Source organism: Sinohyriopsis cumingii, chromosome 8, assembly GCF_028554795.1.
Source record: "Sinohyriopsis cumingii isolate HCF-2022 chromosome 8, ASM2855479v2, whole genome shotgun sequence".
In the NCBI taxonomy this organism is placed as follows: domain Eukaryota; kingdom Metazoa; phylum Mollusca; class Bivalvia; order Unionida; family Unionidae; genus Sinohyriopsis; species Sinohyriopsis cumingii.
The window spans coordinates 51,010,561-51,038,178 of NC_142968.1; the positions used below are offsets into that span (position 1 = coordinate 51,010,561).

Genomic DNA, 27,618 nt, shown 5'->3' on the forward strand with positions numbered 1-27,618 from the left:
TCCCAAAGCACTTTGTCATACCTTTAAGAGGATAAAAGAAGGCATGTAAGTATTTTTTCACGAAAACAAATTATGTACAGAAAGAAAGAATAATTGTCGCATTGCTTTCATTTGCGGCACATAGTAATGATTGTTGTTTAAATTCTAATTGACGGAGCAGTTGTTACTCACGTATAGAAAGAGAGTCCTAAAATCGATTCGTTCCCCCTTTGAATAAAGTCTCTTTCCACTTAATAAGTAAACTTCTGTGGCAGAAATGATTGTGTGACATGTCTAAGTGTTCCAGAAACATAAGGATATTTACCTCAGATATGTGTTTGCTTTTAAAGAAAGTATGAGAAGAGAAAAGCTTAACAACTTCTGTATTTTTTATTTATCAGATGCTTAAGATACAACTAATTGCACAGGTGTATCTAAAAGGAGTGCAGCATTGATTAGCATCAGCTCATAAAGCTAACTTTTTTGTAATACTTGAAAGCGCTATCATTTATCAGAGCCTGATTGTCTTGATTCAAAATATACAATAAATGGTAAAGCATTATATTATTCTATATGTGGCCACATTGTCGAAATATTTATTTTCTTGCGTTAATAATATAGATTGCAACACAGAACATTCGATCCAAGTGACACTTAATCAGACACAATGGATTACAACCCCATATATCGTGTTTAGATAATGCTTTATGTATAAGTAAACTATAATAAGATTACATCACCTATATTATTTAAAGTAAGAAATTTATTTTCACAATTAAATGCACCAACATCATTTAGAAACCTTACATTGTTATGATGTTGACTGCCATAGTAGAAAAAGCTTGTAACAGACAAGTTTGCAAATAAATAATATCCACAGATTAGACTTACCCAATTCCTGATTTGTTTTATACGTCTTAGAACCAATTATTAGGGTTACACAGGAAACTATTGTTCCCACGAAAATTACTGCTACACAGATGATCAGAAGAACAGCAATCGTGTGGCCGCTCATTGTCTTGCTGTCTGTATCACTGCTTGGAGGGACTAAACAACACAAATTAGACACAACATGATCAATATCAACTTTCATCTTAAAAGCATATATTCCGCTCCTCGATGTACTGTACCAAGTCTTGAATTGGCCAGCATTATAACTATTCCTTTTGCGTTCATAAAATAGCAGACAGGATATCCATGCTTGAATTGTAACATATGGAGACTAGATATATTAGTTAATCTCTCAACCTTAAATATAATTTATGCTACATACAGCTTTAACCAAAAAATCAAAAAAGGTAAAACAATAGAAATAAATAAAACTCTTTAGTCACAATGCTGTCTGTGAACGTATTAATTTCTCTTTTGATTCGCGCATGCATAGCATCTCTCTCTCTCTCTCTCTCTCTCTCTCTCTCTCTCTCTCTCTCTCTCTCTATATATATATATATATATATATATATATATATATATATATATATATATATATATATATATATATGAACGTATGTTTTACTTATACAATGGGTTGCTTTTTCTCCATGGCGTGCTTCCTAATATCTTTATGACTGGATATCGATAAGACGTATACGAGGGAGAATCTATTGAAGTTTTATTCAGTACCTTGTTTTGTTGCTGTATCTCTTTGCATCATATTGTTTTCGGCTTTAGATGAATTTTCATTATCTTGGAGAGAAATAGGCGTACAGAACCTATCAGGCAAGTGATCCACACAGTTAACAGCTATTCCGTGTGGACAACAAAGTATTTCTTTATCATGGAACGATGAATTGATAGAGATATAATTTCCCTGTCCCTGTTAAGAAGCAGAAATTATGTAAACTTTAACACTTATTCGTAAAACTACCAATAACACATTTATATGATTACGGTATCTTATAGATTATTTAGTGATGTGATGTGATTTTGATTTGTAAAGCAGTTTAACAATTTTTCAGTCAAATCGCTACGATGTCTGCAATGTGGCAGTTTATAGTGATGTCTAGCACTGGGGCATCATGCCGCAGACTTGTAGCATGATGTCCCACCCAGTCACATTATCCTGATACCAGGACGACCAGTCCTAACACTAACCTCTTAATGCTGAACGACGAGCGAGGCAGCTGTTGGTACCATTTTTTAAGTCTCTGGTATGACTCGGCCGGGGATCGAACCCACGACCTCCCGCATCCGAGGCGGACGCTCTAACCACTAGGCCACCGGAGCGATGTGATTATTTAGTGCTTTTTCGGACAAATACAAGTGTGCTTCCGGAAAATACTAATCTTGGATAAACTAATACAAGTGATGATCATTCTTTTGAAAGTACTAAATTAATATACGATGCATATGTGAACTACAATTAAGATTAAGTGGTACTCAATATCCACAAGAAAGTAAATTTGTATGCAAGTTAAATTTCTTCGAGAATACGCTCCCCACTCACATCAAGTTAAAAATATTAGCTTGATACCAAATGAATCTAGGCCTAGAAAAAGACTGAAATCGTCTTATCCGGTCTATTTCAAATAGATAAATTAAGGTATCTTTGGCCGGTTACCTCACCTTGGCACTGCCTCGTGTCGCTAGTTTTCGGATGAGCGAGATGCTAACAGGGATGCTCGCATGGAGGGGTGGATGGCAGGGAATTTCAGTAAAGTTGATGGGTAAGTATTCTAGTAGAAGCACAATGTACCTAAAAGTTTGCTTTCTCCTTCGAATACTTTCCCCAGTCACATCACGTTAGGAATATAGGTAATATGAGGGAGGAGGGGCTGAAGAGCATCCGACATCTACTTCGGGTGTCATTCTGGGGAAGAATAGTTGAATTTCCCACGTGAATCATAACTAGTTCTCATAATTGCATAATCAACAATGCCTCGCGGCCATAGCCATTTGAATCTTATCTACGGTTAAGAAGATGATGTTGACATCTTATTAACTACAACATTTTCACTGGCGAATGCAGCGACGCATGCATGCTGTGTTGACTGATTTAGTTGAGTCCTTTGACCGTTTGTGCTGCTGCCACGGACCATACCAGGTCCAAGGTTTGCCTCTGCAACACTAAGTACACGGTGCTCATAAACCACTTCAAACACGAAGCAAGAACGTGAGGGGTGATATCTAGTTTTCCTGCTTTGAGTAGGAAGAGGCATTTGCGCTTGTCACGATTTCCCTCTGTGTGTGTTAAGAAGTGCTTGAGAAGGAGAACATGTCCTTGCACGCCTACTGGTCTCGACCTGTCTATGGAAGAGAAGGAGCGAATGGTGATTCTTTGGTTACCGACGGATGGTAACCTATTTTTGACCACAAAGCCTGGTTATGTCAAGACGACGACCGAACCATCCGATTTGAACTGAAAATACTACGGGTCGACGTAAAGAGCATGCAATTCGCTAACTCTGCAAGTGAAGGGTAAAGCTATCAGAAAGCATACCTTTTATATTATAACCATTGTACAAGTCTGGGCTATGCGTAAGAATCTACTCCTATTGAGTCTTGTTAATTTCCTTGCAGCAGTTCTATTCAGGAAACAAGGTGAGGAATTTGGTCTATTGATATCAAAATTATCATACCGAATGTTATATCTGCCATGATTCTGGAATATATCCGACATCCCAGAGCTGTAGTCTTTAATAGTGATGCGGGCTAGCCAGAGAAAACATTCGGTCACTTGAGCGGTTGTGACACTCAAAGGGACGATAATATCGGTCCGGCACCTGTCCGTGAAAACACGCAACGTTCCCACTTCAGAGTGGGGAGGAGAAACTTCCTGCTCTCGGCATTCTGTCCTCCATCGAAGGTTCAAACTGTTTGTCTCTCAAGGCTGTCTGGATAAAAGCTAAGCGTGCTAGGGTGATTTAGTGCCTTTTCCCCTCTCTTTGAGGAGATCGGACACCACTATCGAATTGTCAGATATAATGAAAACTCATTGCCCGAAGTGAAGTAGGTAAAATGTGGGTATCCAGACGTTGCGCACTTAATCGGTTGAGGTGATTCATGGCGATGATGGACTTAGCATGTCATTTGCTTTCCGAATTAGAAATGCCTGAGTAAAAGACCAGGGATTGTGGCCTTTGCACAATCTCCACCGCGTGTTTTGAGATGATCGACCGTGTCTCTTGTTGAAGGAAGGCATCCTTCTCCCAACTTCCGTGGAGAGGAGACAGGAGGAGAGGGAAGGGGGTTGAATGAACAAAAACCCGAAGCCCCTCCGAAATGACTTAAAACACCAACCCATTTTTAATTGAAAAGGAGATTCAGTGAGCCCGAGAACGCAGGATTAGGCTGCTGATGGCGGTGGGGACTGTAAATCAATGTCTACAGTTTGTAGGCTTGATGGCGGAGAAACTTTCTTTCTGCCTCTCTACGATTGTATCTTATGTTGTTTAGGTTGTGTTCTCCTGGCATTGGGTTGGAATAGGTATTGATGTTCATATGAAGAAAGTCCCTGCCTCGGGTCCACTGCACACCCTTTGCACTGGCGGCTACTGAGTTAACATGATTGTGCTGGGGAGCGGAGAATTTTAGGGACAATTCTTGAGCTGTGGCATCAAAACGCCTTTAATTCGTACTCCAAAACGCAATTTTAATGTGGGCTTTAAGATATATTGTCCTCAGACATGCATAAGGTTGAATTAGATCTAAACTGGCCGAAGCCGTCAAGGAATTGGCTATATTATTGTGATCCGCTCTGTTAAGGACCTGAGCGATAATGGCAGTCGCCTCGCAAGTGTGGCTATTGCAGGACTGTTCGGGATTGCCAAGGAGGCATGGAACACGTTCTTATAATTTTTGTAAGAAAATGCAGGCCGACATTTGGATGACTGCCATATTTATGTCGATAACTGAAAGGTGCGTACTGAAGATCTTGGAGCGCATCTGATGTCAGCGAGAGGAGAAATCGGTAAAGCCTGGCTTTTCAAGAAGAACGCATTGGAGGTGCTCTTGTCGCCAATCCAACCCGATAGTCAGTCGTTAATCTCTAATCTTTGCTGATTGTCGAAGGAGCCAGAAGGAAGGCATCTCTTCTTCCAGTCCAAAATCAATCTGTCATTGACTTTATACGCCTGGGTTGTTGTACGGGCTAGAGCGCATACCAAAATAGCCAACACTCGATAGATTTCCTCGATGACGGCTTAAAAGATGAATTTAGTCAGCTCCATAGTCGGATCTCGTTTACTGTGCACCGCGTCCTTGTCCGGGTCGATTTGTAGGTCTGAATCTGTCATGCCGGCCGGTCGTATTTGGCAATGTCACTAGCTTTCCCTTGATGGCAGCCAGTGAATAATTGAAATTCCGACATATATAGCACTGCCGGCTGGCGTGAACGGTGTGTGGACGGTCCGGGTACTCAAAATTAATTCAAACGGTTCGGCAATAGCCGGTTCCGGCCACTCAGAAGGCAGGTTGAACATGCATATCTCTCATTGATGTCTCTAGTATGGCAGTAATCTGATGCAGATGGCAGGGCTAGATGGACGGATATATCACTAAGATCATCGAATGAACTATTTGGCTGGACAATTTCAACGAAAAGGTCCTCATACTGAGACGGATTGATTGCTTGTTTCGGCTGGACGCTGGTGACGTAGGGACGGCCGATGAAGACTGAACGGTTGATAATGTTTAGGCTGTATTAAGAGTTGGATCCAACGGATTCGGAATGAACTCCATGTGCCCTGACTTACAAAGCCGAATGCTGTCCTCGGACATGCGGTGGGACTTACACCTTCTGGACTGACTAAATTTGGGGATACTCCTGAATGAGTCTGTATCGTAAACAACGAACAGTAGGTTGCCTTCCACGATTTATCCCGTTTTAACTTCCCGTCAATGTCGAATGGACTATAGTTTGAATGTCCATTTCATGCATTTAGTAAATATGTGACCTGAAACGACATAAGAAGTATGTGAATAACTTGGTAATGACATAGAATACCACCAGTATGCGACGAGGTAGCTAAAGTGGTAGCTCAGACTTCCCCTGTCCACGTATTAGAGACGCTGAATGTCATATGCGATGTATACTTAGTATAAATAAAACAAGAGTCATGGTAGACTTCCATGCTTTGAAGTTGCATATATAACATTTGAATAACAGTCTGCTGAAGCGAAACAAACACTCAAAATTAAACGCAGAAACTAGTAATGAGTTTAAAAACACAATTCATTAGAACACAGTCGTAACGTCGAGAGAAATGAAAGTGTCGTGTCAGAAACCTATTGCCCCGTTATGAACTGGTGCACAAAACTTAATTAATAATTAAACCACAATTACATCAAAACAACGTGAAGCACGAATAAATTAAGCATACATTATCAAGCCGCACTTTATAATTTCGCTAATAAGACCTCCTTAAAAAATGGAGTAAGCTAAAAAGTCTAATTTATAGGTCACCGATGGCGTGGAGGAGCCGGGGATTAAAAGACGAAGTCCTGAATAGTGACAAAATCACTAAAGACAAAATTGGCAGAAATTGTAAAATAAGACAGACAACCTGCAGTTGATCGATACATCCGCACAATAAGTCCAAATGGAACGATGCATGTGCCTACAGGAACACAAAAATGGTTGGAGTGTAGGAGGATGAACCGTACAGCAGTGAAGCTAAAAACTAGCGACTCCTGAATGTGCCACGGGGAGGTAACTGGCAAGAGAAAGTGCCCTTTGTCTTTTTGAAATAGACAGGACAAGACGATTTTCGTTTTTTAGAAGGGCTGAATTCGCGAGGTAGAAGTTACTATTCCTAACTTAATGTGATTAAGGGGCGTATGTGAAGGAGAAAGCATATACCCCTGCATATGTGCATATACATAAGATTTGTTTTATCATAGCCAGAGTTATCGATGGACAAAATGTATTTTTGTATTATGCTAATAAAGCTTATGTTTGGATAAGTATTACATTATCTCATATCAAGATAAGCAAATATTTTTAAGAGATTTTATACTTATAGTTTAGTTTTTACTTTGCTATATTCACAACAACAATTAAATGAACTTGCAAAAGAAACTGAAGGTAATACAGACACAATGTTTAAAAACATAAAGTAGTACATTTTACACGATTAAGTACAAATAAGCTTTTAATAAGAATAGACAAAAGACATTAGTTTATAAAGATGTTGTGTTTATAACGTACCAAAACTTCCAAAGTTTTGATTCTTTTCCAAATTACTGACACATGTGGTCTTCCACAGTCAGATGATGAAAACTCGCATGCAAGTTTCAAGGGATGTCCAAGAAAACTCGTCGTGCAGTTGCACTTCTCTGTTGGCGGTTCTGTTTAATGTAATTAAATTATATATATATATATATATATATATATATATATATATATATATATATATATATATATAGAGAGAGAGAGAGAGAGAGAGAGAGAGAGAGAGAGAGAGAGAGAGAGATACAGATAGATATATAGATATAGATAGATAGGTATATAGATAGATCGATTTTAAAAAATGCTTGTTCTTCGGTTATACATTGAACGATATAGTCCCAAGACACAACCGATATCAGGCACATACAAAGCAATCGTAATCGGAATCGTAATCATCCACCTGTAATAATAATCGTAAACATCATCTCAAATAAAGTGTAATCGAAATAGTAAAAATCAGAACCAAACTACATCTAATCGTAATCGATACTCTGTAATCGACTCCATGCCTGGCACACATACATCTTTTGATACATGCATGCATCCGTTCTTCATACATACATACATGCATGCATACATACATACGTAGATACATACATACATACATACATACATACATACATACATACATACATACATACATACATGCATGCATGCATCCATCCATCCATCCATGCATGCATACCTGTGACTTGGAGTGAAATAGTTTGAATACTCTCGCTCGTTGACATTGACAGTACGGGAAACAAGGTAAATCTTCCTTCGTCGTCAAGGGATACATTTTTCAAGCGAATTGTTGACTTCTCTAACTTCTCTATCCTTCCTTGATAGGCGGGTTCCACCTTTATTTCTTTTGTATCTACCATGACCCGAATCAATGGATTGTCATTGAAATACCACTCAAGTTTACTTAATTTGTTTCCCTCTTCATCGAAGTCCCAAATCAAGTCCGTAGTACTGCCTTTACAGGCGTAAATTGTTTTTGGTACAGTGTTCCATCTAATTTCTGAAAGAAAACATAGTTACAATTTGCTGTATTGCCATAAAACTGGTCTGATTTGTAACAAGTAAGTTCACTGTTTTCTTAAGTTTTGGAGCATATCACTAAACTAAGTCAATTTGACACGTTCTTCTCTAGTTGTTTGCTGTGAATATTAATCCCTTAATGTAGTGTCATACAAATACACTTTAAAATAAACCTTAATTTTAACACTCTTGGGAAAAGAGATTGTGTTTTCTCTTGCAATATTCTTTGTGCAGCATTACTCTTCTTTAATCTAATTCACACACACATGTACACACACTCATATATGTGTATAGGGAGTAATAAATTGGCCAGGTGTCGATCAATATTTCATGAAGACAGCGTTTGATTCAATCCCAGATAAATAATTATAATTTAGTACATTTCTGAGTTATATTTAATTTCGAAATGTTGCTTCCAGGAAGTTTATATGCTGTTCTCGTTTTGTATCATTCGTTCTTGATATAATAAGGGTTAATTGAAATGTTGCTCTCTATAATATAATCAGACAAATCCTCATGTCTCAACATTTAGGACTGTTGACAAATCGTTACTCATTGGCTTAATAAGGAATTCAGAATTAACCAGAAATACTAATAATTGGCACGTGCCTTAACTCAATATTACTCTAAATATATATCATGTGCCATTAACTGTTTGTACGGAATTGGCATCACTCATATTCGATTTTTGTATTTGCGTCAAATAAAGAGCTATTTAAATGGCAACTTTGGTTACGTTTGTTTTTGGAAATAATGCAGATCATAATATTTGTGCAGTTAGGCTTTTTCAGTTTAACAGTATTCGTACTTCTTTACTTCTTGCCCAAACGTGGATGATAACTTGATCAAGATATCATCAGTTTAGAGATAAGTGCTTGAATATAGTTATAATGTTAACACGCCTTCTGAAGACTCAGTCCGAGCGTCATTTTAGCAGGTGATTTTGCGAAATAAGGAAAGAAACTGTAACATTATATGCTGTTCAGACGTCTGTAACATTCACGTATCATTGTAACATATATACATATCAAGCTAATGTATGAGATTTGGCACGGAGTTAAATCGATGACTTTGGTAAGAAGGTGATACACGAATAAGTCTATTCGAGGCATGATTCGTTCTTAATTATATTCCGTTGTATAACTGTATTGCAGAACTGTTGAACAGGAGGTGCGTTGGCTTCATGTATGGAAAAAAATGCCAAGAGTTCAAATATTGCAGAAACGGAGTTCGTACTTGCTAAACTATTTATCATAAGTTTAAATTGTGCAGAGATCGGTTCATTAGGGAAATCGGGAAGGATGTGGAAATTCTAAACTTTGGAATGGTGTGTGTTAATTATGGCAGTTAAATAAACCTAAAATTCCAGTTGGATTTGTGAATGACCTGGTGTGTGTTTCCATGAGAAACATTTTATTTTATAAATGTTTTACATCACACAATTAGCCAGTCTACGTTTCCAGTTTAAAATCCAAGAAATGTAGAAAGTAATTTGCTTGTAAAAATTGTCCAAGGGACGTCTTTGGAATTCCTTTGGAGACGCGGGACAGAAAGGCAAAGAAACGACTCTGCTAAGTGGGAAGCGACCGAATCTCGAAGGCACATAGTGTGGCGTCCTAATTTAATGCAAAGTTTTTTTGAAAGGAGTCATCATAATTGATTGAATTCATTTGTTTTGAATGCATTATGACTCGTGTATTCAAAAGAATATTGTATATTATTTTTTGGATAGGAGTCTGAAGATATTTATTTGAATTTGTTTACTTGTTATGTCATATTAATCATATATTCTAGGAATTGATCATTGTTATGTATGTATGTTGTTTATGTCAGTGGAAATCTAGTTAGCAAATTAGCTACGCAAGACATGATGAGAATTTGTGTAGTTAGTTGGCGTAACTAAGATGTGAAATGTTTTAACCGCGAATAGGTTGCACTGGCATTGAAGCAACAATGGGAACCATACGGTTTTATTTATTGTCGCACGTATATGTAATTGTATCCGACATTAGCCACAATAGTGATTAATAGTTCGCGCTACAGTGGCCTAATAATTAATAGGCAAAAGCAGACTAGGCTTTTGATCAATTAGTCATCGTGGTTTGGTGTATTAGGCGAATACGTTAAGTCCCTATACTATGTATTGTTTTTCGAAGAGATTGTAAGCAAAGGTCCCGTCCTGACACCATGTTAGCAGTTAGAGTCTGTTTGTAATACGATATGCCTTCACGCCAAAGGGGACGAAAAATGGAATGTTAGTTCATTCCAGAGAGTTATTTTGAACAAGAATATAATGTGTATTATCTTATTTAAACGGGAAATGCCAGGACGACAGAACGTCAGAACGTGGGATAGAACGATTCGACAATGAATATAAATGATCAATGCAGGATGAAATAATTCATGCCTGAACGAAGAGTGACGACCAGAGAGAATAAAGTCTTGTTGTACAAGCAGACTCCAACCGACAATCTACGTGATTCTGGAGGGAGATATGTAACCAGATCATATTACGCAGACATGCTGGAAAATTAAATTCGAAACGCATACTTAATTTTGTGACGAAGTGTGTCATGTCTGTGCAAACGGAATTGCTAACTATATTTTTATAACTTTTGGCATTTATTTTCTTGTAGAAGTGTAATATCAATTGTCTTGTACAATTTAATTTTGTTGATCTAATTACTTAAATTCGCATATTCTGTAAGATCGTGTTATTCTATTCTGAATGTCTGCCCAGATCTTTTCTTATTCCGTTCATTAATTTCATATTTGCATTCCTGTACTGATTCCGGCTATAACACCGATATCGATCATTCTCTTGATATTGATAACTATCCCCAAGGTATTATGATTTCTATCAAAGGTTCTTCGGATTATCTTGACTAATTAATATCAACAAATGTTTAAACTTTTATGGTTCTGGATATATCTGATGGCAGATCAAGCATGAACTGTATCTGGCTGAAAAAGTTTTATAACAAGATTATTTATGTTTCTTTCAGTCAAATCATACTAGAGAATTTGTACATAGTATTTCTGTTTTCGTTCTGGTTTCGTAATGGCGGCCATACGATATAGCGGATCGACAAATATTTCATCATATGTTGAGCTGTTTATGAGAAGTCGCTAAAAGATGTTTTCATTTAAGTACCAACATCCATATTAGAAATCGGGTATGCATACTTGTGTAGATATGAAAGACCGTTAACCAAAATACTCCATCTAACATTGTCCTAAAACCTGCTTAAATGACAAATATTGACGGACGCAAGTATTACGGTGCACTACGGGAACTTAAGCATGCCTTAAGCTAACTCAGCCTCATGACCAAGTGCACTAACAATGTACATTGTTTCGATTCTCGTTCTGACTCTATATTTACACATTGATTGTTGTATTTTAAGAGAGAGAGAGATACAGAGACAGAGACAGAGACAGAGAGAGACACAGAGAGACAGAGAGAGAGACAGAGAGAGAGAGAGATTTCTCACGATCGGATATGTCGAATTTCAATGATGTAAGGGTGAGCAATAACCAAACGTATGAACTTTTATTCCTCATCGGATGTCTGAAAATATAAAAGAAATTAATAATCAGTTTTTATATGTAAAGTGATAAACCTTACACAAACATGAATTTAAGTGTATAAACACGTCATGGTTGTAGGTTAAAATACATTTAGTTATTTAATTTCACTTGAAAGAAAATCTGATTGAATCCAGAGATTATGTTTAGATCGCCCCCAGAAATTCACACACCAAACATGCCAAGAAATATCCGATCAAGGCATACAAATAGCCTCCATAAAACGGTTTCTGAGCCAAATTTATTTTTTTGTGTTTAGATAGCAGCATGAATTAGTACCCATTCCAGATCCCACCGTCTTAGTCCAAACAAATAGGAAAGCAGCTTTGTAGAGGCAACAAAATGTATTTCTTAGTCGATTACCTAACTCGAGGACATATCGGGGAAACTCCTCATTTTCGACGAACAAAATAGGGTTTGACTCGGAAACAATCCCCTTTTCAAATACTACTGCGGGTTTTATTTTCTATTTCGGAAAAACGTTTATGCAGTACTGTTTGGGATATTTTGAAATTATTAGCGTTTGCTATAATGTAAGTCGCATCATCATGACAAAAATATAGATTTTTCTTACCATTGATGAGAGATCCAGTGTCACAGAATTAGGCAAAGAAATAACTTGGTTTTGTCTTTAAACAATTCGACTATTTCTTGTTGTATTTGCATACAACGTTATCTAGGGTGAATGTGTTTTTCCAGGTAAGCGACTGTATTAACATGTACCTAGCCACAGATTACTTGTGACAGGTATCATGACTAACATGATATGCACGGGTATTCTACCCTGACTAGTACTCACTCTCCTATGGATTTAAGTAAGACCAATTTCTAAAAACTACACTGGTCGTTTTTGGATCACGTCAAGGAGTATACACTCTCCATTGTTCTCCAGCCATAGGGGTAAGTGTCAAATTTACATTTTTATTTGATATGCGAAGCTTATTCGGTTTGTAATGCCTTATCGCGTAATAATGTGTTTATTACAACGCAGACTTAAAGTATTATCATATATCTAGAGATTTTACAGAAACTATTATGTCCAATTTGATTTTATTGTAGCTGATTCTGGCTGTGTTTGTAGCTGACTGTTATGGTAGCTGACCGTGTTTGTAGCTGTGATTGTCTATGAAATGTGATTGTGAATATGACTAGAGCGGTCTGAAGCTGTCCGAAGCCGTCTAAAGTTGCTTGGAGCTATCTGGAGTTTCCAGAACAATTAATGCTACGTGCTATCGATACGTATGTATGTATGTACGTATGTCTGTGCCTCGGACGTAGACGTAGCAAAATTGAGAAAGTGATGTATGCTGTCTGTACGTGTAACGTATGACTGTACTCGTAGTGGATTCATAAAGGGGGCGAGCGGTCGATAAGAGTGTGGACCAACCCAAGGAATCGTGCGACTGTACAAGGGGTCTAGCAGCATACGATTGGATCAATTGTTGTTCCATTGCATTTTTTTTGGTGTTGTTTATAGTCATAAGATTATCGTGAATCTTAGTTGTGGTAAGATTATTGTGAATCTTAGTTGTGTCAAGATTATTTTGAATCTTAGTTGTGTCAAGATTATTTTGAATCTTAGTCGTGTCAAGATTATTTTGAATCTTAATATAATTTTTGTTCGAGATTATGTGAATCTCTTATTGTGTAAGATACTGTTTGAGGTGTATGTGCAGTCCATGAGGGTTCTTGGATCTGTACTTCATTTTGATTTAATATTTGTTTTGTTTATTTTCGATGCATGAATGTTGTGTAGAGTGATTTGAGTAAATCGTATGTTGAGAGCGTGAGAGAATCATTGCATTTTTACATCATATATTTACCATTATTAATTCATTCATAAATTTCCATCTTTCTCACTTTGTGTTTGTCTTGTTCATTTAGTCCAAAATCCCACTCGGTTGCAATTCTGCGTCATCCACGATATAGTATCTTGATAACATTTCCATGTGAGACTATTTTTTTATCGACAAAACAATTTTAACTCGTCATCAACTCTGTTCTTGGTATATTTATTCTGAGATATCAAGTTGTAAAGAGTGTCAATAACATCAGAAAGCAAATTTCTAACCCAAGCAAGCTTACTAAAATAATCTCAATTCTCTTTGCGAACAAGAGATTACGTATTTCTGCTTTCGAAATATGAACTATATTCCTCACTGTCGATGATAATTGTCATTTGCATACCTCTGAAGATAATTCTTTTCATCTTTAACGTTGTATCCTCTTCTGTAATATCTTCCATTATTTTTCATATTTCACACACAGTTGCACTATTCTTAATTTTGAAATTCACACTAAATGTATTGAATATTGGTTTTCTTATTTCACAGCTCTGTTCAGTCATATAAAAAAGCAAATCACCTTTACCTCGCCGTTCTTGTATCCCATCTACCATACTAAGCTTCTCACCTCTGAGTTGATTAATAATTTTATTATAAGTCGCTTTTGCTCTTTTACAAGACATATTTTGCTCCCGTATTTTGGCTCAATCGTTTTGTTTATCGCTCATAATAGAACATCTGCTCCAGACCCTACCAGGAGTAATGGATTTGCGGTTCCTCCAGCTGATGTGATTCCAATTTATGTGAATACCATTGGAATGTGATTCAACACCCCTATTATTTTCTGTAATATTGTCTGGCTCATCTGGCGCACTAAAGATTATTTATGATATTTGTAGTATTGGATCAGCTCGTCCCTGTCTGTATGGGGTAATACGAACGAGATTTTCGGATGATGCTCTGCTCTACCTTGGGAGTGAAATATATCTATCTGTCAAAACGAGCAGGAGGGTATTCCGTTTTCAGATTTATTATTTTGTCCCCACTCATATTGAGATTTCCAACCATTTTTCCACTTCTCAGCGATAAGATGCTATTATCGATCGACTTAAGTTGTGCAAAGATTATAGTTGTGTGTTATCTAATTTGATAGGTGGATATTTTGTTTCAAGGTCTAGCACTCGCTGAGCTGACATACTTAAGTTACCTGTCATAGTATCTCCATCATTTCTGAGATAATTTGTTAAGTCTGCGCCAGCCGCGGTAGATGTAGTTACTTCTGTTTGTTTCTGCTGTTGAGCTTTTGATTAAGATTCCAAATTTTGTGTAATATCTCATTCTTATTATCAATAAATTTAACTTGGACCGGGTGATAAAATCTAGTTTTATAAAATGCAGTTTAAAATAGAATGAGTATAATTAAGGATGAAACGGAGCGATTAATCAAACACCAACACATCCATGACCTATCAGATTGCCATTAATTATGTTTATAAAAATAACATTAAAACTTACTATGAGGCTGGTGAGGCTTATAATACGATACGAATTGCTATTATTGCTGATATTTACACTAAAGTTTCTCAATATATGGAGACTTGTTCCAGGTTTTGACGCATGACACAAATTTAAGACTATGGGTAAAAAGATTGTTGATGCTAGAAAAGTACAAATAGTTGGTAAAGGCATAAAAATCTATAACTCTTAAGCTGAAATAGTTGATCGACTGATGCTATTAACCTCATCAAGAGAAGCAGGACATGTGCGTACATAAATGGAAAACGAAAATGTTGAAATTTTAGATAATCGCAGATCAAAAGGTAATCTAACATCCGATGAATATTACAGTTTACGCAGTGATCTTATCATGGCAAATTGATTCATCGCAAATGTAATTTATTAACCGAAAATCTATCAGATAAAATAAGAATGTTATCAACTTTATTACTACTTGATTTATCTCAAACTATGGCCATAAACCTTTAGCTGTCCACGAATCATAAACGGCTTTATCATCTCCAAGAATATCTGGTGCTCAGAGATAGTGGAATGAAAACGTAATGGTTTGAGCGAGGTGACATTTTACAATGCACACGGATTTTGCTGCGATATAAACTTGCTCGTCTTGAGGTACTATACCTGGCTGATCAGCAAATTTATCGTCGACGACAGGAAGTAAATACGTTTCTAGATCAAACTTGAGATTCTTTGAATCTTGACTGCTAGCAGTATTGGGATTCTTCGAATTCTGATGCAATTTACACTCCGATTGTTTGCTTGTACTCTACAGTATCACTATCGAGACCAGAGTTACGATCTTACAATCTGTTTGCGAACAACAGAGTGATGTGAGACATCTTTTAAACATAACATTATATAATTACTGTAATAACATGCCGGACGAATTAAAAAGCATCGTCAGAGCTAAATTCTTAAATATGAATATGTTATTCGACGCTGTCTAGCTATTTATGAGCTACGCAAAAATAGAAAACAAATACGTCAATCTTATCTCTGGATATGGTCCTTACTCGGAATTTAATGCGCTACTAACATATTCTGAGGTATCAGAACTTGAGAAATGCCAAAAAATATTTGTTCGATATGACAGGTATACGGTTAGGAAATAGGGTCACTTTTGTTTGACGAGGAAAGATGTAGAAAACGTACTGACAATTAATCTGTAAATAAACAGCTAGCAGTGGAGCGCAAAGCTGTGTAACCAGGTCCAAGTTCTCCAAACGGTTATCGGTTTTGATATTATTAAAATGATCAATAACTAAGCCACTTAAAATAATGCCATGAAATGCCTCAAACACGAACCGATCATAATAATATTTAACTTGGTCAGTATTGCTTCCTCTAACACCTACACTCAAATAGCCATTTTTATATAACCAACAACTTGTATTGTTTTAATATTTCTAATAATTCTTCTGTGGTTGGCCTGGTACAGATCATATATCGGATGCGGTTGAAATTCGTCTTGTATCATTAACACCTTTCATCTTTATCTTACAACCCACTGGAATTCTAATCCTAAACGAAGCTTTAGTTTTATGATTAATCTCCACTCTCAGCATATTTCAAACATAGCAGTTGTACTTTTTGTGAACGTATATCTCCTGCTCACTAACCGTTGGTTTAAGTCCACTAAGCATAATTATGCTCATGTTATACTAATAAAACTTTTGTTTCTCTAATTGACATTTTCGTATCAAACTCATTTAAAGAAATATAAACAGTAGATATTGCGATGTTGAAATTGAGTGATATCGCTCGCAAAGGAAAGTTTATTCTCGATAGAAAGCTTTCAGTGTAACAAAACTGCAACTGCGTTGGCAGGGCTTGATAACAGCAGCGCACAAGATCTGAAAATAGTAACACTATTTCATGTTCAGTTTTTAAGTTAAATACCTATTCAAGAATTCAAGAATCCCAACAACAGCAACTTGAGGAATTTGCTGATCCTTATATCACATTAAAATCGCGTCTAATTTTAAGGGGGACACAGATGATGTAGTTGTCAGATGATATATTGCATGAAATATGGAAAAAATCGATGAGTGCACAATAACAGGATCATGTTGGAGATTTGATAAAATAACAGAAATATTAGTTAAATCTATGAAATACAATCCACTGCGAGGTAGCTCATATGTTGAGCAGATGACTCAAATAAAAACTCGCAATGTGGTGCAAATATAAAGAACAATGACGAAAACAAATGTTTTCAATGGGCTATATTTTCAGCGTTATTGCTAGCACAAGATCATCCTTATCGAGTATCGATTTACAATAGTGATGTTAACAATCTACATTTTAGCGGGATTGACTTTTCTCTTGCTGAGAATCAAAGTCCAAAATTTGAAAATCAAAAAAACTCCTGTTATCAGGAGGTGTTAATGTAATTGGTGTCGATGATGAATCACAAAATATGTATCCCAGATACATCAGCGGTCGAGCATCACATGTAAAAATGTTTTTATTGTTTTTTAAAAATCACTACGCGTGGATGAAAACCTTTAACGGGCTAGGCAGAGGCCAGTAAAACAAACATAAAGAAAATAAATATTTCTGTGTCAGATGCTTGCACGGTTGTAAGTCTCAGCTGGTTCCTAATCTAGATCTCGAGTAAGGCTCTCACGTACAGCGGATATCTATGCCTGGCTAATATCAAATGATATTGCAATTGAAAAATTGCAGACACAAGACGAAAGTGACTTTTGTTATTTACGCAGATTTCGAGCCTATTTTGGTTTTATGTGCTAGGAGCAGAAAATAACCTTGATATATCTTGGAAAGAAAATTTGAGCAACATATTCCGTATGGAGTACCATATAAAGTAGTCTGTGCTGTTGATATAATTTTATCTAAACCAATGAAAATTTATTGTGGAGCTAATCCCGCTGTTTGGTTGTTAAAAATTATTATAAACGAGGTTTATATCATGATAACTTTGCTCGATAAGACAACAGCGACGAAACCGCTGACAAAAAACACCAAAAAGCTAATTTTGCTGCAGCAGAAGTATTGTATAATTGTGAGCAGGCGTTTTCGCCTCAAGATCTTGTGAGAGATCACTCTTATAGTTGTCGTAAGTTTCAGCACATAACTAATGTAATTCAAAATATACCGCACCAGACTTTGTTTCTTTTGTCTTTCACAATATTGGTGTTTATGATTCTCATATTAACATTGAGGCGTTTGGCAACAAGGGTATAATGGACTTTCTGAAAATTAACAACAATGATAAAATAAAACATATTCCTAATAACACTGAAAAGTATATGTCAATAACGCTCGGCAAGTTCAAATTTTTTGATAGCTTTCAGTTTATGGCAGCATCGTTGGACGAGCTCGTAAAAGTCTGCGTTAAGTTTGATAATTTGACTGAGGATTTCGAGGATACGTCAACCTTGGTAACAAGAAATTAATTTTTCCTTATGAGTATCTTGATGATGGGAGCAGATCTGATGAAACTTGTTTACCTGACAAAGATATGTTTTATTCTCGGCTAAATCTTGAAGGTGTCAGCTATGATGATTATGCTTATGCTGCAAAAACTTCGGTGATTATCATGGCTTGTATCTTATCACAGATATGATTTTTCTCGCATATATATTTGCAAATTTCAGAGAAGTCGGCGCTGATTACTATGGACTGTATCTAGCTTGGCACTGTTCTGCAGAGGGATGCATTACTGAAACATAGAACAATAAAACTAGAACTGTTAGCAGACCAGGACATGTTATGTTTCATCAAGCGGAGAATCAGTATCGGAATAAGTGCCGTAACTAAGAAAAATGTGCAAAGGTTAATCATAAATATTTATGCGACTTTCATAATACGGCGCCATACCCTATCTCTACGACAACAATCAGTAAGATTATTCAATGTCTGAGTCTATACCGTATGGTGGTTTCAGATGGATCAGTGAAATATAGTTTTTGATGAAACAGATCAAATCGTAACAGTGCAATTTGAGAATCCTGACAGTAGTTTTTTTTTTTTTTTTTGGCGTTGATTTTGACTATCCTATTGAGCTTCACGATAAGCATAATGATTATCCATTTTGTCCGGAATCAACGCTGATCGACTACATTTGATTATTTGATGAACAGAGAACAGATAAATTATTCGCAGGGTATATCTATCTTAAAAAGTTTTGTTGTCCGATAACTAATTCTTAATCTGCTTGACAAACGGACATACACTTTGCACTATACAAATCTGAAACATGCACTTGATCATGGTCTGATACTAAGAAGAGTTCATCGAGTTCTAGAATTTAATCAATCACGTTGGATGAAAAAATATATCGACGTTAACGATAGCCGAAGAGAAATTGAAAAAACGAAAATCGAAAACAACTTTTTCATACTAATGAACAACAGCGTCTTTGGTAAGACCATGTAAAATATGAGAGATCGCTAATAACGTGGAACATCGTAATAAACATGTTGCATCTGATGCTTTTGTCCGTATGAAAATATTAACTAAAAATCTAGTAGCCATTCATATAAGAAAGACAGAATTTAAGTTGAACAAGCTAAGTTATGTCAGTATGGCAGTACGTGAGATATCAAAGAAGTTAATGTACTGGTTACACTACGATTTTGTTAAGTGTAAGTGGCATGATGCAGAGCTGCTATTTAGAGACACTGACTCGCTAATGTACAATATATAATCTGATGATATTTATCAAGAGTTTGACGATAGCCGAGAACTATTTGAAGTTTCAGATTATCCAAAAGAAAAGCGAATTTCACTGTGACAATGACGCAAAAGTTATAGGAAATGTTACGGATTAAACAAATTTTGTTTCTATCGTCGAGTTTATTGAATTGCTAAGTAAAATGTATTGCTTAAAACTAGCTGACAATAAAATTAAAAACTGAGCCAAAGGAATCAAAAGAAATATAGTCAGTAAGGTGATAGGATTCAATAATTATAAGACTGCATTAGACGATTTCTGATTATGATGTTGAGATGATGGCAATAAGATCAAATTATCATAAAACTGAGACTGATGTTATCATAAGATCTGGTCTGTGTAATTTTAATGATAAGCGATATTGCTCTGATTGGATCAATATATTTGTGTTAGAATATAAAATGTATGATGATGATTTTAGCAAGGTGGATTTCTTAGATTAGTTATTACAGTACATTCTGTATGAATGTTAGGTATAGTAAACTTTTGTGTGAAATATAAACTAAATACAGCAGTAGTCTTGTAAATGGAGATTGTTTCTGAGCTAACCCTATTTTGTTCGACGACAATGATGATTTTCCCTGATATGTCCTTGAGTGAGGTAGTCAATAATGAAATCGACGCTGTTACGTCAACAAAGTTGTTTTCGTATTTGTTTAAACCAAACCGGAGGATCAGGGAGGAGTAAAAATCACGCTATCGTCTTAATACAAAATGGGGTTTGGGCTCAGAAATCCCCTTTATTAAGACTACTATATACAGCTACTTAACCACACACCCAAATATACATTGTTAGTCAACGGTACCTGTGTCTATGTCATGATTGTTAATCTAAATTCCACATTTTCTAAGATCAAATAATGTTCAGGATTTTAACAAAAATACACGATCTTCGTTAATAGTTTTCTAGTGGTGATTGCCAAATACACGTGTGTAGAAACAAATAAACATATACAGAGGATAAGACGTGTTTCGGATTTCTATAATTATTAGGTCGATTTATAAAACCGACACATCAAATGCAATCAATGACCACACTGTGTTAGTTTCGCCATATGTTTTGTTGTTAGAAATAATTACCTTCAAAACACAGATGTTGTGTGACAGAATCAATGCATAACTGATAATAGATGTTGATTTGACACAGCCATAGGAAAAATAAAAGTTAAGAATACAAACAAACGTAGAATGGACGTTGGACTGTTTCCATGTATTTTATGATTTCTGCATTATGTAGGGAAAACTGCTATAGTCTCCAACCGCAATTCAATTAACACCGTGACAAAAGTTCACCCGAACTTCTTGATTTAATATACCTGATATTCATTATAATATTATTAAGCTTATTCAGCTTTTACTATGGGTTACTGGCCGAGAATAAAACACAATATATACTGCATATATTATTATGCTGTAGAATTATGATGCTTTATCAGTAAGTTTATCAGTAAATGCTTTGACTGTACCGAGTATTTTGTTAAGAGTTTAAAGTTTTGTGAATGGGATGTAGTAACTCATACCTTCCTTCCCATGTAAATATTCAAAATGACAATAGAGAACAACTTTGTTCTCTGTATACTTTATATCGACATATACTATGTAACCTGAGCATGCTGTATTAGAGATCAATGTACATACATGTTGAGCAAGCGTCTTGCAACGAAGCAATATATCGTATGTGTAGTTATATATTCAAAGAGGACGAATTTGATAGAGCAGTCAAATGTTATCCTTAGTTTTCATTGTGGTGAGTGTGCCGGATTGGTGACTGGAAGGGATCAGGTTTAAGTTCTACCTTCTGATCAAGTCTAGTCGGATGCCGTGGTACATGGCCAATGCATGTTACACGAACAGCATTACACATGTTGCTGTACAGTAAAACACCAAACAATAACACCACTAAATTGCATTTCTAAAGTTCTTACAGCCCTGGTATTTATTGTAAGCCACTTATAACATTAATTATTTTAAACGTTCGATTAAATAAAATTAACAATGGAAACGTTTTATAATATAATTAAAAAGACAGAGCATTATTCTTGAAAGTATTGTACATAAAATGAGTTCTTAAATTTCTTTTGATATCAAATGGATTTGCTCTGTTGGTGCTCTGTAACACATTTCCAATCATCTTCGCCCAAAGCTTGCATGGCAATACGCTTGAAAACTTAGACACTTCACACCAAAAATTGCAGAAGGTATCATATTATTATTACGCATGCGGTATTATTATGCTTCTATAGAATTCGCAAAAAAAAAGAACTCCGGAAACTCTCAGTGTAAACAGACTAATCGCTGTCCTTTTCTGGCTCATATAAAAGTTTATTTCAAAAGAAACTGTGTGGTCTCCATTTAATATTTGCAACGTCTAATTATCATATTTCTAAAATACGTTAAACAAATAAAAATGAGAAACTCTTATATACACGTGATCAAAGATTAAGATTATCAAAGACTGTGCAGTGCATCACATTTGATGCTTGGAAACATAGACTAGGCCATGCAAAAATGACGAGCCGGTTGTTCAAGAAATTCCTGTTTGATTCGGGACGCTAACAGCTAGACAGTGTTTGGGACCCCCCTGGCGAAAATAAAGCTAGAACGTTAAATCAATGAATTTAATTACTAAGTTGTATGCATTATTTGTATCATTGATGTCTTCTGTTTTAAAAATTGGTATTGTGGTACAAACACACGTGGTCGTGTGTTTATACTAAAACAATGTTCAAAATACATATCTTAAAGGGGAAATAACGAATCTAACTTACCTCAAACCGACAAATGTATGCATAGCAAAGTTATGACCTGCAAGGATTTTAGCAATATATATAGTAAACATGTAAAGAACAAAAACATTACCCAAAAGATGAACGTTTATTTTTTATACAGAAAATCACACTTAGACGAAAATGAAGATTCTTTGATGAACGTAAATGGCGCACCCTAAATCACACTTCATTCAAGTTTGGTTCCAATACGTATATATGTTTTGTTTTAAAACAATCCTAGACTGAAGTCGCCATAAAATTAACCCCCTCAAAAGAATTTTAAAAATTAACAATATCTAATGCCTTCTTTAAGAGACATATGATTGAGTCCTAGTTAAACTGTCTTCCATTCATATCAGCATAATTGCATTTGGATAATTAAAATATATTTATTTATTCTCAGTTATACTCTTATTTTGTTTGATTATCCTCCAAGTTTTCATACCATCGCTGTAAAAATGCAGTAAGCGAACATATGCATGCACATATCAATTGATGGATGTTTACATTTATATCACCTCCAATTGATGCTTCTTGCAAAATAAAGTCTGTATAGTTTAAAGTATATAATAGGTATTTGATCAAATTTGAATAATATGTGTCTGGACTAATTATTGTGGCAGATTGATTAGGAAACTCGTCAGTCACTGCAAAAATAAGAAAGAAAAGCTATGCATTCATAACGCTCAAAAACTCATAAAATTACCACGAAAGCATCCTAGTCTAGAATGTTTCGAGTTTGTGTCTTGTGCTTTTATGTTTTGGTTTTGCGGATGGGGGTAGGTTTATAAATTATGCCGATCAAACAACATATTTTTGCTCTTACATCAAGTATGAAAACCTACAAATGAGTTGTTGTTCAATCGGCTGGACAAACTTTGGAAAATGATAGAATGTGGTTCAAACTGGAATAAAGTCCGTTTAAGATGTACACATTTTAGTCAGTCTTTGTATAAGGCTTTCGTTGCTATAAATATGACAAAAACAATGTGCCCGACTACCACTTAAAAATAATAAAATGGTCATCAGATTTTGGTAAAATCTTAAATTATTATACCAGCCCAGTTTAAATTCCTAGTTCCTCTTGAATTAAACTATTAAACTGACATAAGGTATGCGCGCAATTATAGGCCCTCATAACCTCTTTAGAATTTCAAAAGTTTGCTGCAAACATTTTATACAGTTTTTAATCGTTCAATAGGTCACACGCCAAAATCTGGTAAAGACTGTGATGAAATGCATTTACAACAAAATATAGGACCAGGTTACAAGGATTCTTAGCTTAAGCCATATCGTCACATTAATGACTGGCTTAATACAAGTAACAGTTTAATATTTCAAAGTCATCTATTGACACGCTGCGTTTGTCTTACATAAAGGGACTCAGATGGGTGTAAATCTAATCATACATATTTCGTCTACTAAAGCATATCGATACACAAATACCCAATATACGACTGTCTAGGTTGTTCTTTGCCTTTTCGATACAAAGAAGTGTTTTCCACGAGCATAGGAATCAAAATGTAAGGAACAGCTTCCGATTTTCTCTGACACGAGTATGGAAACAATCACAGGATTCTTGAGATTTTATCAATTAAATACGATTTAAATTGTAACAACGTGAAAAAACCCTTAGTACAAGTGCATATTTATAGTACAGGGAAGGATATTGCGTGATAACACAAACCTTTGTCTTATTATATTGATAAAACGTCAGACTCCTGTGAAACAACTAACGACTAAATATCGTATTACGACGCTATGGCCTTAAATTAAGTAACAGAAAGCGAAATCCGACAAGGTTTGTAAAATGCAGCAAAATAGATTTTTTTCGCCATAGATTACAAAGTGAAATTTTAACAGAATCGTACAGTAATGCAAATTAAATCCCATATAAGTGTAAAAGATTTATCACAAGTCCAAATGAATACAGTTTCTACTGAATTCCAGTGGCACTGCACATAAGTTCCAATACTGAATGCGTTGACGTGCCTAAAGTCTCGACTATGATAATATGACAGTTGCCGGATGTAAATTGCAATCAGGCAACATATTATTGTTGCCGCAATTTTTAATGACGATATAATTTTCATGGTGGAAGAGGTCCTGAAATAAGGATTTTAAATGTCACTTATCACTGGCATCAACGGTTGTATTCAAACAATACATAGGATCAGTATTGCGATATCGTTTGTTGTTCACATTTTCTATCTGGAACATGTCAGCAGATGGATAATGATTTTATTGTAAACAATATTAGGGTGCATGTCAATTTGTTCAGATTTTAGGTAACATTACTACATCATGTGCAGTGTTCAGCTGAAACACTGTTATGCCTAATGCTTGTATTTTGATATCTAAATATTTCATGGTTTGACTCAGTATGCAGATAAGCAGGAAATTGGTGATAACACTGTAAAAAATGTTCAGCTGCGGTGACGAAGGGGTAGTTTATATGATCGCATATCTTCTATATCAGTTGATGTATTATACGAAATGTTCCGGAAAATGTTTCATGACCGAACTAAGACCCTAATATCGAATTGATACTGTCTTCGCTGTTTATTGAACGGTAGCATCATAATGAAGAAGTTTTCAGACAAAAATGCTTTGTAATCCTAATGCAATGCACAGGCTCCAGAAATAATTGCCACTAAGTACGAAAAACAGTGTTCCGAGTGGCCATGTGGTCTAAAGCGCTAGCCGTTACCGATGACATCTCACTCTGTCCGCATGAGTTAGAGTCTCGGGCTCGGCCAATGTGAGTATGTGAGAAAGCTTGCCAGTAGCTTCACGTGGGTTGGTAGCTCTTACGGCGGTTTTACCAAGCTCTACCTCCACCAGTTATACTGGCTGGCGTGTATAATCTATCATGTGCTGAACAATGGCGTTAAACCCACAGCAACAACAGCTAAGTGAACAAAATAGCAAACTGATATTAATAAGTCAGACTGTAATTTAAGATTACATATCTCATTTTAGCTTTCACTAGTCTTCAGTAGGTATTGATAACATTTTCATACATAAAACAAATGTGATTAACTTGGTCTTGACCCATTTCTAATTAAGATTCAACTGCAATCTTTTATCGTTACATTTGAACTCGTATTTAGTTTAACTCTTGCTATTTCAACTTTTTATTGGCACGTCTTAATCGTTATTGTTCTAACATATTGTATAACAAACTAAATATTAACCTACCTAACATTACCGTGTCATGACAAACAAGACTTGAAAGGAATACCATTGAAAATACTTTGAAACTGAATTGATTTTTGCAAACATATTTTTATACATCTGTGCTTTTAAAGGTACTTGAAAAACAATTAGCATTGTCCATCTCTAGAACCCATTTTCCTTGGTGAAAAACATGGGCTTTGATTAATCCTTGTGTGACAGCTAGATTACCCAATAAATGCAAAGCCTCACATACAAAATACCCAACATACAGTTCGCTCACCGAATTCCTTTACCCATTCAGATATACAACAGTTAACTTGATTCGGGTAACATATCACATTATACAATGACAATGTATAGCCATTAGCATAGACAGTTTATCATTGAATAAACACATTTATTCCTAATTCTCAACTGTTATGGTAAGAAAAGGGGCCTTCTGAGTAGGTTAGGATGTATATATATCTAGCATAGACGAATCAATGTCATCATAAATATAAATATTTAAATCAGGTGGCTAAAACACATAATGTATATCACAGTTAGCTTCGTTGGCTTCAAGGCGTGTAGTAAGAGAGCTGCTGCTAATGAATAAGCTTCATGGTTGTAGTGTACAAAGCACTAAATATTACATGACAAAATTTTAATAAAGTCACAAAGTTTGAAATATAGGCTTTCTGTGTAGAAAAAAAGTAAACCTAATTCAGTAAAAGATGAAGTCTCGGTCACGACAGCCGCTTTTATTGTAAGAGAGTGATTGTAACAGATATGCATATTATCATCAAGAGTGATTCAGACATGACAATTCAACACAAAGTGTGATCAAAATCAGCTAAACATAAACTAAGGTAAATACTGAACTGTATCTGAAATGAGGGAGTGATGCTCAGAAAGTTCAATCCCCAAGTTTCATACTTTTAAGAAACGACTTTACGACAAATATTTTACCAAAGTCAGCGCAACATAATATATAGGTCACATTGGTCTACGCTTGCAATGAGGGTGTAGTACGCCATGTAACAAGATGCATTATTGTGCCATCATTTTCTTCAATGTAGCGTTCGTAGTGTATATACAGGATGCAAACACTAGTTGGTCAAGAGCTAAACTCAAACTCTTAACCTAAGCAAGTTAAACATGACATTTAGGGCAGAATGATCTTTCTTTGTATCAAAGGTGCAGTCCTAGGAGAGATATTTACAATCACGTAGTTCAAAACATGCACTAATTAAATCAGTGATTCACATATTTGATAAAAGTCACCTAAATATCAAAAGAATCAATTTCAACATATGGTTTTAAACGTTACTACCAAATCGAACTTACAAACAAAATAAAATACCTGGTTATATTGACGTTTTGTTATTTTAGGACTAATCACAAAAATCACATGATATTTCAATAGTCCAATAAAAAAACGTCAAGAAGAATTGATTTCGTGGGAGAGCTGGACAAGAATTTTCACCAAACAGCTAGCAACTGCAAACAGTTAACTGATACGTCGTGACATGTCCTTTAAATTAAAGGCATGACGAACACAGATCTGCAGCACAATATAACATGGCTATCTGTGCAGAACATCATTTGTTAATTTTTAATGCGACTGGAAAACATGACGGTTTACCTTTAGCGGCATTGTCAATACAACGGTAATGTTTACATTTATCGTTCTACATGCGTCAAATTAACACAATTTAATACATTTAATATTTACTATTTCTTATAACAAAATATATTAAAATATTCCTCACCATGTTGTTCCTTAGGTACACATGCTCTGCAATTTCATTACCAATATCACATTTGACACCTATAAGCGCCACATGAACCAAACACGTTCAACCCATGACAACAAGAATCCATAACACTGAATCGTTGAAGCTAGAAAGAAGGTATAATGGTACCAAT

General features: G+C 35.7%; 1 protein-coding gene across 1 annotated transcript; it reads right to left on the reverse strand.

Moving 5' to 3' along the window:
- Window positions 1-440: 440 nt before the first annotated feature.
- Window positions 441-27,618, reverse strand: LOC149793499 (uncharacterized). Its single transcript, XM_089969010.1, has 8 exons — window positions 27,462-27,618; window positions 18,537-18,748; window positions 11,668-11,744; window positions 7,833-8,153; window positions 7,127-7,266; window positions 1,603-1,795; window positions 871-1,026; window positions 441-505 (listed from the first exon to the last, which is right to left on the reverse strand). Exons 3-8 carry the CDS (start codon window positions 11,735-11,737, stop codon window positions 441-443), a joined length of 945 nt encoding a protein of 314 aa, XP_089825136.1. The 5' UTR covers window positions 11,738-11,744; window positions 18,537-18,748; window positions 27,462-27,618.